This window comes from Prionailurus bengalensis, chromosome C1 (genome assembly GCF_016509475.1).
Source record: "Prionailurus bengalensis isolate Pbe53 chromosome C1, Fcat_Pben_1.1_paternal_pri, whole genome shotgun sequence".
NCBI lineage: Eukaryota > Metazoa > Chordata > Mammalia > Carnivora > Felidae > Prionailurus > Prionailurus bengalensis.
This window is the reverse complement of record NC_057345.1, coordinates 129,493,242-129,512,515: the sequence shown is the minus strand read 5'-3', so window position 1 is coordinate 129,512,515 and position 19,274 is coordinate 129,493,242. Positions and strand designations below refer to the sequence as shown.

The window sequence follows — 19,274 nt, the reverse complement described above, 5'->3', positions numbered from 1 at the left end:
TGCACTTAAGAACTATAATTCTTGTTTTTGAATCCTATATCTCAGGCTCTGTTTCTGGGAGAACCTAACCTAAAACACTGTTACCACTTTTCAAGGTGCTTATCTAGAACCAGGCAGTATATCTGTTTTAGGGGTGGCATGGAGAGGCAGCCAAAAATTAAAAACAAGAATAAATGAGGAAACCATATAGTGGGAAAAGGAGAACCAAGGAAGGGTAAATGGGAGGAGCAAGGGTAAATAGGGTAAATAGGTAAAACATTTAGAAGGTGAATTTGAGCAAAGATTTAAAAATACAGAAATACTATGCATATGTCATATGTCTTTTTAAAGGAATAAAATGTAAAATTTTGGATCAACAATGGTTTAAATACAATTGTGTTCTCTTGCTCCAAAACAGAGCAAAGCAACAGCAATTTCACTCTGTTATTGCCATTTTGGTTTATGACACATGGAACCTACTGGCCCCCATTTGACACACAGTACATTAGAGAATTGCTTCAATTCAAACTTTTCTAATATTGCTACTCAAATCAATTTACCTTCAGTTCCAAGGGTAACAAGATTGTTGTCTATTAGGGTGGAAGATAGTTTTGAACAACACTTCTGCTATTAGAGAATATTCTTTTGAGACAGATTTTGCAATTGGTTCCATACTTTCATGCTTTCAGCACAGGTAATAAGCACAGCGTCCCTTACTTTGCCATCTAAGAGAAAGATTTCTCTTCAGGAAAGATAGCTACACCTCTAATCAGCCTTGGATGGTCTATATTTAAATAGCAGTGGAGCAGGATTGTAAACCAGCATAGAGGGAATTTGGGGAGTAGCTTCCAGGGAAAACGCAGTAGAGTAAATCCAAACATCTACCTTCATTAAAGAATGTTTGGTAACTTGTACGTTGAGTCAATTTTTGTTAAAAGGCAGCACGTTAGTCCCTTGATTTAGCTGATCAGCCTGAAAATGTGACTTCTCACTGTCTACAAGAAAGCATTGTATGAGGCCTGTTGGGGAAGATGAAACACAGGAGTGGCTCCTTCCTCCTAACTCATAAGCAGTTTTCTTGGCCTAAGTGATTTGCTGACTTGAAAAGGACTCTGAGCTGGGAGACATGTGGTAGGGGCAGGATCATTAAATATCTTACAGACTATAGTAGAGTTTGCACATTACCCCAAAGGTAGCAAGAGACCCATGAAAGGTTTTATTTATGACCAGATTTGTGATTTAGAAAGTTCGCTGGGGTTGCTGTGTGAGGAATTGAGTGGAGGGGAAGAGAGGAGAGATTAGAGACAGAGGAAAGGTAATGGTTATAATGGCTGTTTTAGTAGACAAGTGAGCAGAATTCAGCCACAAGGGAGTGATCCTATACTTGTTCTCTTTAAGAAGACTTGGGGGTACACACCAGTCACTGATATTCTGTCAGAGAGCACATGCGGAGATAAACATTTAATGTATCCATGTGACTTCCAGACCCCTTTTGATTAGTATCAGACAGGTAATACTTCAGGTCATTATTTAGAAGTATATACTATTTGCATTTAGGATAATCTGAGATAATTTACAAGTTAAAATGAAAAATCAATTCTCTACTGAAGTTGAATTTATATGCATGTCCTATGACAGAAATTCTACTCTTAGGTATGTACTAAACAGAAATGCACACACATGAGCACCTCAAGACATGTACAGGGATGGTCACAGTAGTGTTATTTCTAATATCCCCAAGTTGGAAACAACCATAATGTCCATCCAACAACAAAAATAGGTAAGATGTGGTATATACAATAGTATGATATACATAAGGACATAACAGAGCAGTATCAATGAAATATTGGTACAAATCACAACATGGAAAATGTCATAAACATAATACTGAGGAGGAAAAGGCAGGCCCAAAGAATATATAGTGCAGAATCCATCTACAGAAAGTTTTTTAAATGAAAGTTTTTAAATGAAAAATGAAAACCAGGTAGAAGTTACCCTTTTGTAAGAGATACTTACATGTATAAAGGAAATCTCCACTTGTAAGAGTGCCTCATTCTCTGTACCAGGAAAGGGGGGGCGGTGACTCAATCTCTAGAAACTCTGATCAATGGAGAAGACAGCAACTTAAATATGTATAACAACTTTGTGTTTACTGCACTTTTCCTGGTAGCCTGCCATAACTGACTCCCCAGTCCTAATATCTTCTTGGTCTTTAGCTCAAGATTGTATTTAAGGTGATGACTTCCGGCCATTTCAGGGAGTTACTCAGTATTTCTAAGGTCACTCCCATGTATACAGGAAGTATATGGTTATTCAACTTTTGTTTTTGTCATATTAATCTGTCGCATATGATTTTAATTCTTCGACTAGCCAGAAGAATCTTGAAAGGTAAAGTAAAAATTTCTCCTCCTCAACAACAGTGTTGGAAATGTGAATGGTAGTTCTACTTGGTGAAAGGAAGGTAGTAAGAAAGGTGGAGCACCAAAGGGCCACCTGAGATGTTGATAATGTAGGATTTCTTGACATCGGTGGTAACTGAATGAAAAGGTTCACTATGAAAATTCATAGAGCTCTACCCAGAATGATTTGGCTATCTTTCTGTTGTACTCTTTCATAAAAATGTTTTTAAAAAATAAAGATCCAAAGAATCACAAATTCATAGGAGATTAGTCACAAATATATAAAAAGCTATGTTTCCTTTTACCACTAAAAAAAAAAATACAGTGCTGAACAGGATGTTTAGCAATAAAATAGACTTTCCATATAGGAAACAGTGACAGTAGCTTTTACTACGTATCTAAGCTGAGTTACTACTACCAAAATATTTGACTACAAATGTTCAAGTAGCTAAATGTAAAAAGAGAAACAATCTGCATAACTTAGTTCTAAAAGGCAATATGGTATAGGTAAAAGCAAATGCGAGTTGTTAACAGAAATTATGTGTTAGAGACTAAGGAAAAATAATTCTACCTAACATTTTTCAAGCACATACTGTATGCCCAAAGAGATAGAAAGTTTGTATTTTCATTTTCTATTAATGAATACATATGGGGTAGTTGGCATTATTATACCCATTTGACATTTTATGAAACTGAGACTCAGTAAGGTTAAATAATTTTCTCCTATTCCCACAGCTAGGAGATGACAGGGCAGCATTTTACCTCATACATGATAGTCTCTTTAATCTCCTACATACATCAGGGTGGATTTGGGCAAGTCATTACACCTCTGTAAGCCTCAGTCTTCCCTTCTATGAAATAGGAGGGCTCTCCCAAGTCTGCTTTTAGTACCAAACAAACAGTGATTGTCTTAACTGTTTGGATTAGGAAGGGCAGCCTTGCAGAGAAAGGCAACTGCAGAGAAAATCTTTTCCAGAACTGATCTCACCAGAAATGGCAGCCTCAGTGGCAAGAATCTCAGTTCTGACAGTATTCACCCACTTACTTGCCTGAGCAAAAGAACTAGCAAAAACAAATACACATTCTTGAATCCCTTTAACTGTGTAGACTACAGTCTCCAGAGCAGGGTCCTGGGAAACTTTTTAAAACACCCTCCACTCCCATGGTGATTGTTCTATTCTTATGATCAATAAAGGCTATGAAAACAATGAACTCTGGATTTCAGAAGATTTAGATAAACTTCTCAGGGAGACCATTTTTATCTTGACTCTTAAGTCACACAGAAAAAAAAAAAAAAAAAAAGAAAAATCATGATTCAACAAATGCTTTTCTGTAGGGATTTATCACAAGATCCAGTCAGGATCTAGGTAACTTGTGTTCTGGGATATTGGGATATTGGGATAAAGCTTGAAATATCTAAAGGGTACAAACTTTAACTAGTAGGTAAGCCCTGAAGATTTAATGCATGGTGATTATAATCAATACTCTATTACAAACTTTGAAGTCGTTAAGAGACTAGATCATAATTGTTCCTACCACAAAAAGGAAATAACTATGTGACATGAGAGATGTTAATTAATGCCTTGATAATCATTGCAATATATAAATGTACCAAATCAGCATATCGTATGTCTTCAACTTATACAATGTTACATGTCAATTATATATTTAAAAAAACCCTGGAGAATTAGCATGCCATTAAAAAACAGATATTCAGCAAGTTCATAAGTTCAACTTAACATTCTAAAAAGTATGTTTAATATAACCAAATCTGGTGGTTAAAGTCAAAAGCATATTCCTTCAATGCCTGAAAAAAAAGAAAAACAAAAGAAAGAGCGAAGTTTCCATTCTGTATTTAAAGCTTAAATGACAGAATGATTCATAAAAACTTAAAAAGTATGTTCTGCCACTTTTTTTTAGAAAAATACTTGAGAACTTCTACTTTAAGTACTTGGTTAAGAAGACAGTTTTCTAAAATTGCAAACACAGACCATGTGATTTCCTATTAAAAATTTCAGGACTTCAGGAGTTAAGGAGCTAAGGAGGTGTGGGAACACAGTGAAAGAGTTACAAAGACAAAATTTGACAAAATTTACCTGCTTCATAATTTAATAGCTGTCTGCAGCCAATCCTGAAATTCCTGCCTAGGGACAGTATAGGGCCTAAGGGCAAGCTGCCCTAAGATGGGCCATTTTGGCATGAAGATTACTTCAAGCTGAAAGCAATCAAGACCCTATGGGCTCAAAAGAAACGTTGGCACCTCCCTTAACTACAGAAGAATCTCAACTGGAGTTCTTTCCCAAAATAGTGGTTATTCCCAGAGATAAATTTTATCTGGGTGATCCATCCACATGGCAGGGCAAACATCTAATTATCAAACATTTGCTCCTCTTATCACCCCATGAATTGCAGTCCTTTCCCCTGAAGTCCCAGACTCCCACCCCATTCTCTTTAGTTCGGGATGACTTGTATACCTCATTTTGCCTGTCTTCAGAATTTCCACATCTGTGTGCATCTCCCATTCATGCACTGTTAAATTTGATTTTCTCATGTTAATCTGTCCCATGTCAGTTCCAGTCTTAGTCCAGCTGGAAGGACCCTTGAAGAAGACATGAATTCTTGCCCCCAGGCAACAGCACTGGGGACATTTACCAAGCCAGCCTAATAAGGAACATTCTAGAAGTACCTAAGAATATCTTGAACAACTGAAAGTGATTTTGAATATTTTCAGAGTAGCAATGCCTAATATTAAAACACAGTAAAAACACAAGACAAAGTGGACAACAGATAAAGGAAAATTTCTTTCATGAGTTATTCTGGCAGCTCTCAAAAATGATCAAAAGTCCAAAAGATTGTAACAACCTAGGGGGCATTACTTTGGAATGATCAATAATAGTTTATGTGGAGACATCAATGTGGGGGGAGAGAAATCTCTTAAGAAACAACAATTTTGGGGGGACCCAGGTGGCTCAGTTAGGCGTCCACCCCTTGGTTTTGGCTCAGGTCATGATCTCATTGTTCCTGGGTTCGAGCCCTGCTTGGGATTCTCTCTGCCTCTCTGTCTCTGCCCCTCTCTTGCTGTCTCTGTCTCTCTCTCAAAATAAACAAACTTAAAAAATAACGAGAACACCAATTTTTCTTGGAAATGATGACAGGGCAAGAACAGAGAAGAAAAATTGCATCTCCTCTGAGCTCAGCTCAGTGACATATCACAACTTGAGAGCAGTCTGGATTGACAGACAGGCATAAAGGATAAAAAAATGGAAGAACACTAGCCCTTACGAGCCATTCCATGCTGCCTCTGAGATGGTGTGCCATATACCTGAGTTTTGGAATAATGAGTACTATGTAGGGGAGAGGTGAAATGTTCTAGGAATATCTGCCCTATTAAATCCTCCCAAATAACCCTAAGGAATGAATCACTGTGTCTCTTGATTTATGGCATATGATATTTCCTACTTAAAACAAGATTTCATCAAAGGTGCAAACACCAACACCACAGAAGAATGGTATACCTGAATGTACTTAATTATGGATAAGCTTGGGCTGCCTTCCATATTAATACTCAAGAACAAGACTTCTTACTCCATTACAGCCTGGGTCTCCTGCCAACATAGTAAGTCCAAAGTGAGCAAGACACTGCCAGGAATGATTTGGACTAGCCTAGGATGAGTGGGAGTTGGCCTGGTCAAAAAGAAGCAAGAAGCCAAAACTGGTTAAGCCAAATTAAAGCTCAAGTGTAGCCATATTTTCCTGATAAACAGACATTCAGATAGAATGACAGTTATCCTATTCCCACATCATAACCTGCTACTGTTAATTAATGAAGCAGTATTTAAAAGGAGCATAAGCTATTTATCTATAGAAACCTTTTTTTTTTTCCATCTTAAAAGGTCTTCTAAGGAAGAAATATTCATGTGAAAAAATTTCTATGTTTCTTTGGAAAGAAAACATTCTTCAAAATATTATTACACTGCTGTGAAAAATAAAATGCACTGTAACTCTATTTCCAAATTTAGATCCCTCCTCTTTGGTGAGACAACACACCTTTAAAATGGCAATTGTTTCTAGAAAACACATTTATTTTATATCCTCTCATTCAGTTGCAAACATAATGAAAACTCTTTTAAAATTGTATTTAAGTAGATAGCATGTATTTTAAGAAGTATAGGTAATGAATCATAATGTATGATTTTTTTTTTTTGCCCATACATACTGTGAACACACAGATTTGCAACCTATAAACAAGATATAATTTCCTAGAACACTCTTGCCTTCAGTCATGTGAAGAACTCTTAAGGGGAAATTTAAGTCCAGTAGAGCTCTAACTTCCCCATACTTAATCTTCTATTAAGGAGACTTTCAAAAGAAAAAATAACAAAAGTATACAGTATAAGTAATTCACTCAAGACATTACAGACTATAAAAAATTAAAATATATTATGTATTTTATTATGCACAGGAGAGTCAAAGTATCTGCCAGCTGACCTGATAATCCAATAAACCATTTACAAAGTTTCTGCCTTGATCAGAGTTTTGGGTAAACTCTATGCTGGAGCTGCAGGGTCACAAATATACTTAGTAGAAAACTATTCAAGTAATGCTGTCGCTTTGGCACTTCTAGAGAGAAAGCTCTCATGTTGATAGGTTTGTTTACAAGGGAGGCTTTTTATGAGAGATTATAAAAATTGATTCCACTAATAGATTCAGAACAGTTTATGAACTTGTGTACATAACAGCAACCCTTTATTTTTATTATTATTTTTTTAATCACAGAGTTATGTTTCAATAGGGATTCCACATCCAGGAGTTTTCAGAGGAATCTTGAAAAAATTCAGGCAATAATAGTTTGGAGGTTCTTATTTCTTTTTTCTAGAAGGGCTAATATTTTTGAGTATTTGAATGACACATTGTAGCAAAGAGATCAGGGTTCTAACGTTTTTTATAATGGAACTATCTACCTACTCAACCACGAGATTGTGACCTGAGTCAAAGTGGGACGCTTAACTCAGCCACCTAGGCTCCCTGAGAAGCCCTCTTTTAAAATAAAGAATCCAGTAAATATAATTTCACAATACACAAGGTAGTGCACTAGTGGCTGGAATGAGTTACACAGTAGAAAGACTTTGCCCTCAAAAGACCTCCCATTCTAAATGAAGGAGAGGAATGAATAAGCATATGTAGGTATGCTGATATTTACACAGGCATATGTATTATATATACACCAAGTTGCATATGTTTATATATATATTCATATATATATGTTTATATATACACACACACACACACACATATATACACACATATATATGAAGTATATGTTGTGCTCAATCTGACATATACAGAATTTTCCTCTTGCATAAGTACTAAAGATATGTGCCTCTCTTACCGCTAAAATTTGGTTATTATTTTTAAGCTCTTATGTGAATAGAGGAGGAAGTATAACCTGGTTCTAAAAACAGGAAAATAAATCCAAACATGAAAACCAACTGGAAAGTAGACAAATAACCTAAGGCCAGTAGTAAAAATGAACTTTACCAAAAAGCCTTACTATACCTCTAACTAGATCATACTTCCTCAAATAGTGATCTTTTCTAAAGAAGACTTGCCATAAATAATAGAAGTTGGAGAATATTTCCTCAACAATGAAAATTTCTGTCAATTTATATTCAGATGAGTTAAGAAAATATGGCTAACTTCAAAAATATTTCTATATATTATATAATGCGCATACACACATACACATACACACACAGGGGTGCTATGATATTTAAGAGTAAATATGTAATAAAGTCAGCAAGATCGCTTTCCACAAATCTACTTACAGGTAAAAGTATGCTTGCTTTAGAAAAGGAATTGCTCTGAGGAGAATTTTTTCTCCATTTAGGATTTTTTACAGCAGTATTTCCCCTTGCTGTTAACAGATTTGCAAGTGAGAGGGAAGACATATTACATGTCGCCTGGACCAATTAACTTGGGTTAAAATATAGAGTATGGATTAGGGTGAAGTTTTTCAATTCAAGTTGAATTAAGCCACATACATACTAACTATCTGAAACTTCTTTATAGCAGCATATATGCCACACTATATTTGATTTCTTGTCATTGAATCCCAGGATTCATTTCTGAGTGTAACAAATGAATGTCTTTGGAATGCTAAAATTCCCTTCTTGAGCTTAAGAGTTAGAAACACCTCTTGCAGACAGGCCCATCTTCACTTAATTTTCGCTTATGGAATTTATCTAAATTATTCTTAAAGTTGGGCTTATTATTTTTAAAAAATATACATTTTTTTTTTATTTTGAGAGAGAGAGAGAGAGAGAAAGAGAGAGAGACAGTAGCCTCAGAGAAAGAGGGAGACAGAGAATCTCAAGCAGGCTCTGTGTTGTTAGTGCAGAGCCTCAGGTGGGGCTTGATCTCACCAGCCATGAGATCAGAACCTGAGCAGGAACCAAGAATTGGATGCCTAATTGGCTGAGCCACCTAGGCACCTCTGGGCTTTTTTTTTTTTTTTTTTTTTTTTAGCTTGTACTACACTTCTTAAAGTTACCAGTCTTATATGTCAATTAAGCATTTTGAACAAGTTTCCCTTAAGTCACAACAGGTTTACAAGTACTTTTATCTTATTCATACTCTCAAATTTGATAGACACACTTCTACACATTTGCCTTTGCATAGTGGAAATACAGTCTTAAAGTCTGCATTCCAATGAAGTTCCTTTAATCCCCTGATAATTTCTTAGTTTATAAAATTAGCATATTGAAATTAGTGTTTAACACTAGTGTTATGAAGGCTTAGCTTCCATAGATAGTTTTGAGAAATAATAAGAATTGCCATGCATTTTTTACAGCTTTGGAGTTATTTTCCATTCTAAATGCCTGGAAAATCCCCTAGGGAGTGTCACATAGTCCTCATACATAAAATTCACTTGAAAAATCTCCTTGTAATCATAAACCTGTATTATACCTTTCTTTGTACTAAAGTAAGGCTGATCTCCTTATGCCATCTCTGGTATGATTATTTCCCTCCTGTTTTTATTACTCATATATCTTAATCTTCCCTTCACCAAACTACTGTTCATGTGGAGTTTTTGGGTCTGTTTTGTTTTTGCAACCTCTATGTTGATTTTATGATCTTCTGCTTTGTCTTCCCTAATAGGTTTACAATAGCTTTGAGAGAAGAAACTATGGTCGCTATTTTATGATATAACCTTAAAAAACAAGACTAGAATACTGTCATCTTACAACAGAACTATTTTTGGATGGAATGGTAATTTTTCACTTTTCAGTGAGTTATGGGTCTTTTAGCAAAACTTAGGAAAAAATAGCTAAAGATACTGGCCTCAACTTGACAAATGACACCTACTTATATGCATGCTATTCAAATTAATTAAGAATAAACATAGATTTCCCTTCTATTAAACAATCTGTATGAAAAACCTAATCAAAAGGGGGTTCATAGCGCAGAAAATTAATAGAATTAGTAATAGAACCTTGTGTAGCTATTCTGTTAAAATACATGCATGATCACAAAGGATCACAAAGGATCTTATATGTAACTACACATATAAGACAACCTTCACCAGTTTAAGAATAAAGAATTTTCAACCATCACCATCTTGTGCTCCTCTTATTCAATTGATTAAACACGTATGTATCAGTCCTAATCTAATAACCATTATGCATCATGGGAGAAATCTGAGGTCTTTATTATAATTCTTAACTAAATCTTAGACTGTTACATGGGTAAAGCCAACTAACATACTCTAATCAACTTTGCTTAGGATGACAATTTTATTAGATGTCCATATGGAAGGGTATCCTTTGGGGTTCCATTTATGAAAATAGCTTTGACTTCTTGGGAAACAGAGAAATAGCTCAGAAAAGACATAAAGATCTGGAAACTTTGGTAACATTTGAGAAGAAAGGAAAATCAGATCAAGAGTTAGGTGAAGGAAAATAGAATCCCATTTTTGGAGTACATGTATGAGACCACTAACTATACTTACTTCCATAAAGTAACTGACATTCTCCCTGATTATTTATATTTAAATACATATATACACACATCACTTTTATAATAACATTAATCAAATTATGCTTCAAAAACATTTAAAAATCAAGAGGATTTAATTTTTGTAAACGTTATTATTTCTAGTAATACCAGGTTGGTCTCTACCTAGGAGTGGGCAAGTCTTCTATTACTAACTGTTATATTACTTCATGTCCTCCTTACCCCTCTCCTGAGCTACTTGCAACATGATAATGACTCTGATTTCAACAAGAAATTATCAAGTGGATAATTTTTAGCTCCGTGTTGTTGTTGCTGCTTCAGGCACTTTACCTGATTCTTGAGATCCAATTTGGGACATGGGCGACCTCCATTGTAAGGTTTTTCTTTTAGCCATTTGGACCGAATTCGCACTCCAATCCCACAAGATGAACTGCAAGACCCCCAACTAGACCAGTCACTTAACTTGCAATCAAACGGGCATGGGATGACACATTCTTCTTGAATATAACCTGAAAGAAAAAGATTTAAGGGAGAAAAGTCTGGTCAAAATGTACTGATAAAATTTACTTTCTTTTTCCAGTATCATAGCTCAGATTGTTCAATATCACTGCAATGGTTTCAGTGATTTTCTACTCAAACAGACCATCATTTTAAGAGATAAGTACATATACTTACATCTGCATTCCAAATTTGTGCCATCTAACACTTGATAGCCAATTCTGGGAGGGGAGTAAAGAAAAGTTCACAGTCCTGCTCTCTGTGATGAAGAAATAAAGTGGTTCAGGGCAAATGATGGCACCATATCCTCTCAGTGACCCTTGTGTTCTATAATTCTCCAACTCCCCATCTGGGATCAGGGTGCATAAGAGAGTCCATTTTTCTTAGTGTCTTTCATCTGCCAAGCTTTCACTAAGAGAGCTCTTGATTCTCACTTCCTAGTAGTGTGGCTTGGAGGTGGGAGGAGGACAGAGAGTGGACAACACAATAGCAAGAGCAGGGTATTATTAAAAGAGGAACTATAGGAACAATGAAAGGTTGAATGATGAGATTAGACTGCAATCAAGAGACATGGGTGGAAGTGCACAGGCAGATGTTCTAGCTTACCTGCCCTTGCTCTTGTCCCCAGTCCACCTCTTACTACAGTCTTTCTCTGGAGGATCTCATTATTTAACTATCACCTCTACTGATCACTACCAAACATACATTTACAATTCTAATCTCCCTACTAACTTTATAAGACCTACTGATACATTCTAATTGGATGGCCAATTATCTCCAAATTCAACGTATCTAAAACTGAGGCCAATTTCCTTGAAAAACATGTTACTTCTCTTGTATTATTCATTTTAACTAAGTGCATCATATCTGATCCCTGTACCCTGGTGTGCATGCCTATATAATTTCATCCCTTTGAGTGTGCGCAGGACCTGTGAATGTAACAGGAAACCACTCCCATGATTAGGCTATGGTATGTAGCAAAAAGGAAGAGAATTCACTGATAATAATACATCAAATTAGTTGTTTTTGAGATGATCAAAAAGGAGATTTAGAGTTTGGCCCAATACGGTGGCATGAGATGACACTCAATTCACCTCCTCCATGGAAACACCAAATTTACACCTATTTATAGAGCAATTCCTCCTGAAGAACTTTGGGCTGACTTAACTTCTGCACAACAAAACAGACAACATAGAGAATGGCAAGAGAGATGGCAACATGGTAATTAAAGAAACCCCAAACCCAACACTGTTAACTACGATAGTATAGAGGGGCCACAAGTAGGTTTGTCTACCTGGCGCACAGAAAAAAACCAAACAAGCCATGGTTTAAAAGAGCAACTAAAATAAAAAGGAGCCAGGCTTAGATCTCTGCCAAACAAAGCTGCTGAAATTCTCTCCAGGTTGGAGGGGCTGGAGAGCATCACAGTTTATGTTTCCCCTCCATCTTGACAACATAGACAGAAGCAGGGTCCAGGCATCCTAGTCACCCTGCCACCTCAGCAACCCCCTGGGCACCCAGCCCACAATAGCTCCACAAAAAAGGCCACAGTTTACAAGAGCAACTTGGATGGCTCAGTCCTTTAAGTGTCCGACTTGAGCTCAGGTCATGATCTCACAGCTCATGAGTTCAAGCCCCCATCAGGCTCTGTGCTGACAGCTCAGAGCCTGGAGCCTGCTTCTGATTCTGTTTTCCCCTCTCTCTTTGCCCCTCTGCTGATCATGTTCTGTCTCTGTCTCAAAAATAAACATTAAAAGAAGAAAATTTAAAAGTACAACTTGGACATAAAGGTTGCAGGCCTAGAACTCTGCTCAACAGTGGGAGAGCTGATGGAACTCTAAGTCATAGGGCCTGTTGAATGCCACAGTTTATGTTCTCCCTCTATCTTGGTAGTGTGGACAAAAAATAAGATCCAGGAACCATACCTTGCCTACTGCCTCAGTGAGACCCTTGCCCCTAAACAACATTAGCCCCAGCCAGCTGTCCTGCCAAGGAGGCTCCAGGACAGCTCATGCCTGGTCAGCACTGGTCAGCACTCACTGCAGCTCTAGCCATCTTACCAAGGAGACACATGCACAAAGCACCCCCAAACACTCCAGGTCTGTACCACTCAGGTTCCAGACAACTTGGCAGGGCAACCCCTTGTGGAGTGCTTGGCAACACCTGGCCCATTCCTACCTCAGCTCCAGCCACCCTTCCAGGATACCCTGGTGTGGAGTACCCCGGGACACAAAACCCATGCCGATAAAGGCTGTAGGCATCCTGCCAGTGTGCCCCTTTGTGCAGAGTGCCCTAGAACACCCAAGCTTGCATCCACTTCAGCTTCAGCTATCTTGCCAGGGCAGCCCCAGCACATAGAACCCAGGACCCCTGCACGCAGCAGGCACAGCTCCATCCATCCAGCCAAAATCATCAGACATACCTCTAGTTTAGGTGAATAGCTCTTCTGCCGAACTGATACTAATAAAAAGTCAAGCAAAATGGGGAGATAGAAGAATATGCTCCAAATGAAAAAAACAAAAAGAAACCTCAAAAAATGAAATGACATGGAAATGAACAATATGCCTGATAAAGAGTTCAAAGTAATGGTCATAAAGATGCTCACCAGACTAGAGAAAAGAATGGACGAACCCAGTGAGAACTTCAAGAGAAAGAAAACAAACAAAAATTCAGAGTTGAAGAATACTACAATAACTTAAATGAAAAATACACTAAAGGGCATCAACAGAGAATTAGAGGACACAGAAAAATGATTCAATGATCTGGAAGACCAGATAATGAAAAGGGACCAATCTGAATAGTAAAAGACACACAAAAAAAGTGAGGATAGGTTAAAGCATCTTTTATACAACATCATGCAAATAAACATTTGCATTATATGGGGTCCCAGAAGGATAAATGAGAATAAAAGGTGCAGAAATCTTATTTGAAGAAATAATAGCTGAAAATTTCCCTAATCTGGAGAAGAAGAGACATTCAGTTTGAGGAAGCACAAAAGTCCTCAAACGATGAACCCAAGGAGGGCCACATCACAGTACATAATAGTGAAAATGGCAAAGATTAAAGATAAAGAGAATCTTTTTTTTTTAATTTTATTTATTTATTTATTTTTTAATTTTTTTTTTTTCAACGTTTATTTATTTTTGGGACAGAGAGAGACAGAGCATGAACGGGGGAGGGGCAGAGAGAGAGGGAGACACAGAATCGGAAACAGGCTCCAGGCTCTGAGCCATCAGCCCAGAGCCTGACGCGGGGCTTGAACTCACAGACTGCAAGATCGTGACCTGGCTGAAGCCGGACACCCAACCGACTGCACCACCCAGGCGCCCCAAAGATAAAGAGAAACTTAAAAGCAGCAAGAGAGAAACAACTGTTACGCACAGGGTAATCTTCCTAAGGCTACCGGTTGATTTTTTAGCAGGAACTTGGCAGGCCAAAAAAGAGTCGCATGATATATTCAAAATGTTAAAAGGAAACAAACAAAAGAAAATCTATACTCAAGAACACTATCCAACAAGATCATCATTCAGAATTAAAGGAGAGATAAGAGTTTTGCAAACAAAAATCAAAAAGCAGTAAACTTGCCTTAAAAGAAATGTTAAAGTAACTTCTTTTATTGGAAACAAAAGGCCATAAACAGAAAAAAAAAAAAAAAAGAATGGAGGTTAAAAAAAAGATGTAAAATATGACAACATATACATGAAGTAGGGAGGGGAAAGTAAAAATGTTCTTTTAGAATGTGTTCAAACTTAAGTGACCACCAACTTAATATAGATTGCTATATATTTAGGATGTTAAAAATGCTATATATTTAGGATGTCATGGTAATCACAAACCAAAAACCTATAACAGATACACAAAAAATAAAGAGAAAGAAGGCCAAACATAGGACAACAGAAAGTCATCAATCACAGGAAGAAAGGAACACAGTAGTACATTAGTAACCAGAAAATAAGAAAATGGCTTCAAGTATATCACTATCAATAATTATTCCCAATGGAAATGGGCTAAATGCTGTAGTCAAAAGATATAAATTAACAAAATAAATGAAAAGCAAGCTCCATCTATATGCTACCTATAAGAGACTCACTATAGACCTAAAGACACACACAAACTAAAAGTGAGAAAAAAAAGATATTCTATGCAAATTGAAGTGGAAAAAATCTGGCATGGCAAAACTTATATTAGACAAAATAGACTTTAAAGCAAAGACTTTATCAAGAGACAAAGAAGAGCACTAAATAACGATACAGGAATCAATCCAGTAATTAGATAATGATACAAATCTATGAACCCAACATTGGGGCACCCAAATACATAAAGCAACTATTTGAAGATCTAAAAGTAGATGCTGACAATACAACAACAGTAGGAGACTTTAACATGCCACTTACATCAATTCATAGATAATCCAGGAGGAAAAATCAATAAACAGTAGGTTTGAATGACACATTAGACTAGATGGACATAAGATACATGCAGAAAATTCCACCCAAAACAACACAATGAATTGTTTTCAAAGGCCAATTGAACATTCTTCAGGATAGATCACATGTGAGGTCACAAAGCAGGTCCCAATAAATTTAGGAAGACTGAAATCATACCAAGCATCTTTTCCAACCACAATGGTATGCAACTACAAACCAATTATTAGAAAAAGACTGGGGAAAAAAGAACACAAACACATGGAAGCTAAATAACATGCTACTGAACAACCAATGGGTCAGTGGAGAAATCACATCAATGGAGGAATTTTAAAAAGTACCTGACACAAATGAAAACACAATGCAATGATCCCCAAACTTTCCAATATAGTAAAAGGTGTTCTAAGAGGGAAATTTGTAGTGATACAGGCCTACCTCAAGAAACAAAAAAATCCCCAACAATCTAATCTTATGCCTAAAGGAACTAGAAAAAGAACAAAGCAAGCCTAAAGTTAGAAGGAAGGAAATAAAAATAAGAACAGAAATAAATTAGAGAAAAAAAATAGAAAGATAAATGAAACCAGGAGCTAGTTCTTTGGAAAGATAAACAAAATTGGTGAAATTCGGCAAGATTAAAAAAAAAAGAGAGAGAGACAAGACCCCCAAATAAACAGAATCAGAAAAGAGGGAATGACAACTGACACCACAAATACACCAAGGATTATAAGAGACTACTATGAAAAAATTATAGGCCAACAAATTGGAAAAACTAGAAGAAATGGGTGCATGTCCAGAAACATACTATCTTTCAAAACTACATTAGAAAGAAATTGAAAACCTAAACAGATTGATTACTAGGAACAAAATTAAATCAGTAATAATAATAAAAAAAAAATTCCTAGCAGACCAAAGTCCAAGACCAGATGTATTCACAGGTAAATTCTACCAAACATTTAAAGAAGAGTTAATACCTATTCTCCTCAAATTACTACAACAAAAATAGAAGAGGAAGGAAAGATTCCATATGCATTTTGCAAGGCCAGCATCATCTTGATACCAAAAGCACACAAAGACACTGCAAAAAATATAATATATAAATAAACAAAGAAACAAACTATGGGCCAATATCCCAATAAACATAGATGCAAAAATCCTCAACAAAATATTAAGAAACTGAATTCAATAATACATTAAAAGGAACATTTACCACGATCCAGTGGTATTTATTCCAGGGATGTGAGGATGGTTCAAAAGCCACAAATTAATGAATGTGATACACCACATCAACAAAACTAAGGATGAAAATGATAAGGTCATCTCAATATATACAGAAGAAGACCTGGACCAAGTTCAACATCCATTCATGATAAAAACTCTCAACAAAATGATTTTAGAGGGAACATACCTCAACACATTAAGGTCATATATGACAAAGCCATCATTATCATCATACTCAATGGTGGAAGACAGAACATTTCTGTAACGTCAGGAACAGAGACCAGGATGTCCTTCTTGCCACCTTTATTTAACATGGTACTAGAAATCCTAGTCACAGCAGTTGGACAAAAATAATAGACATCTAAATTGGTGAGAAAACACAAAACTGTTACTAATGGCAGATGACATGATATTATGCAAATGAAATCCTAAAGAAGGGGAAAAAAACCCATTAGAATACATGAATCCAGTGTAGTCGCAGAATACAAAATACACAGAAATCTGCTGCTTCTATACACAAAAAGCAAAGTAGCAGAAAGAGAAATTAGCAATCCTATTTACAACTGCACCAACATGAATAAAATACCTAAGAATAAACTGAACCAAGGAGGTGAAATACTTATACTCTGAAAGCTATAAAATGCTGATGAATGAAACTGAAGAAGCCACAGACAAATTGAAAGATATCCCCATGCTCATGGACTGGAAGAACCAATATTGTTAAAATGTTTATACTACCTCAAGCAATGGACAGATTTAATGCAATCCCTATCAAAACACCAATAGCATTTTTCACAATATCTAACAAATACTAAAATTTGTATGGGACCACAAATGACTAGCCACGTTACCAAAAGCACTCTTAAGAAGAAAGAAAAAAGCTGTAGGTGTAACAGTCCCAGATTTCAAGATTTACTACAAAGCTCTAATAATCAAAACAGTATGGTACCAGCACAAAAAGAGACACCTATCAATAAAATAAAATAGGAGGCACAAAAATAAAGTAATGCTTATATGGTCGATTATTCTATGAGAAAGAAAGCAAAAATATACAATGGGGCAAAGATGGCTTTTCAACAAATGGTTATGGGAAACTGGAAAACTATATGCAAAAGAATGAAACAGGACCACTTTCTTACACCATGTACAAAAAGAAACAAAATGGTTCGAAGACCTAATGTGAGACCAGAAACCATAAAATTCCTAAAAGAAAACATAGGCAGTAATTTCTGAGACATGGACCTTAACTACATTTTTCTAGCCATGTCTCCTTAGTCAAGGGAAACCAAAGCAAAAATAAACTTTTGGGACTATAACAAATTAAAAAAAAAAAAACAAAAAACTTTTGCATAGCAAAGGAACCAACAAAGCAAAAAGGCAGCCTACTGATTGTGAGAAGATATTTGCAAATAATATGACTATAAAGGGTTAATATCCAAACTATATGAAGAACTTCTACAACACAAGAAAAAATAATCCAATTAAAACATGAGCAAAAGACTTGAATAGACATTTTTCCAAAGAAGACATACAGATGGCCAACAGACACATAAAAATGCTCAACATCATTCATCATCAGAGAAATGCAAATGAAAACCACAATAAGCTATCAAATCACACCTGTAAGAATGGCTAGTATCAAAAGGACAAGTAATAACAAGTGTTGTCAAGGATGTGGAGAAAAAGTACCCTCATGCATCACTGGTGGGAATATAAATTGGTGATGCCACTGCGGAGAACAGTATGGGGTTTCCTCAAAAAATTAAAAATTGAAATACCATATCATCCAGTAATCCCACTACTGGGTATTTACTCAAGGAAAACAAAAACACTAATTGGAAAAGACATATGCACCCCTGTTTATAGCTGCATTATTTCAAATAGCTGAAATACAGAAGCAACCCATGTGCCTGCCCATTGATTGATGAATAAAGAAGTGGTGTATGTATAATGGGATACTGCTCAGCAATATCTAAAAAAAGAATGAGATCTTTCCATCTATGACAATATGGATAGATATAGAAGGTATTTTTCTAAATTAAGTAAGTCAGGCAAAGACAAATACCATAGGATTTCACTTGTATGTGGAATCTAAAAACCAAACAAATAAAATGGGCAGAAATAGACCCATAAATACAGAGAACAAACCAACGGTTACCATAGGGGAGGGTGATGAAAGGATGGACAAAATGAATGAAAGGGGTGGGAGGTATGGGCTTCTAGTTATGGGATGTGTAAGTCATGGGGAAGAACATTACAGAATAGGGAATTCAGTAAATAGTATTTTAATAGCGTTGTATGGTGATAGATGGTACCTACACTTGCGAAGATAATGTGAGATACAGAGTTGTTGAACCAGTGTTGTGTACATGAACATAATGTAACCTTGTATATTAACTTTATTTCAATAATAGTAAAAGAAAAGGACACAGTGTCCATGATAGAACATTAGGTGCGAAACTACCACCACCACCACAACAAAGAAGGGAGGAGATTATTTGGAGTGGGCTTGACTTAATGAGATGAAAACCCTCATAAGAGTATCTGGGATATTTTTGTGGAGGAAGAGATTTTCTGTTGGCCTTAAAGATGCAAACAGCTGTGGATAAAAGGCCTGGGTAGTGGCCACATTGCAGGGACTGAAAGCACTCTCCAGGATCTGAGGGCAGTCTCTGGCTGTCAACCATTAAGAAAGCAGGGACCTCAGCCCTACAGTGCATGTAGATGAATTGTGCCAAGAATT

General features: G+C 36.4%; 1 protein-coding gene across 1 annotated transcript in view; it reads right to left on the bottom strand.

The window, feature by feature from the left end:
• Positions 1 to 19,274, bottom strand: part of THSD7B (thrombospondin type 1 domain containing 7B) — a 627,465-nt gene that overhangs the window by 188,244 nt on the left and 419,947 nt on the right. Inside the window, exon 15 of the mRNA XM_043573363.1 lies at positions 10,722 to 10,900. Within this exon, the coding sequence (XP_043429298.1) occupies positions 10,722 to 10,900 (179 nt within the window). The remainder of the gene's footprint in view (positions 1 to 10,721; positions 10,901 to 19,274) is intronic.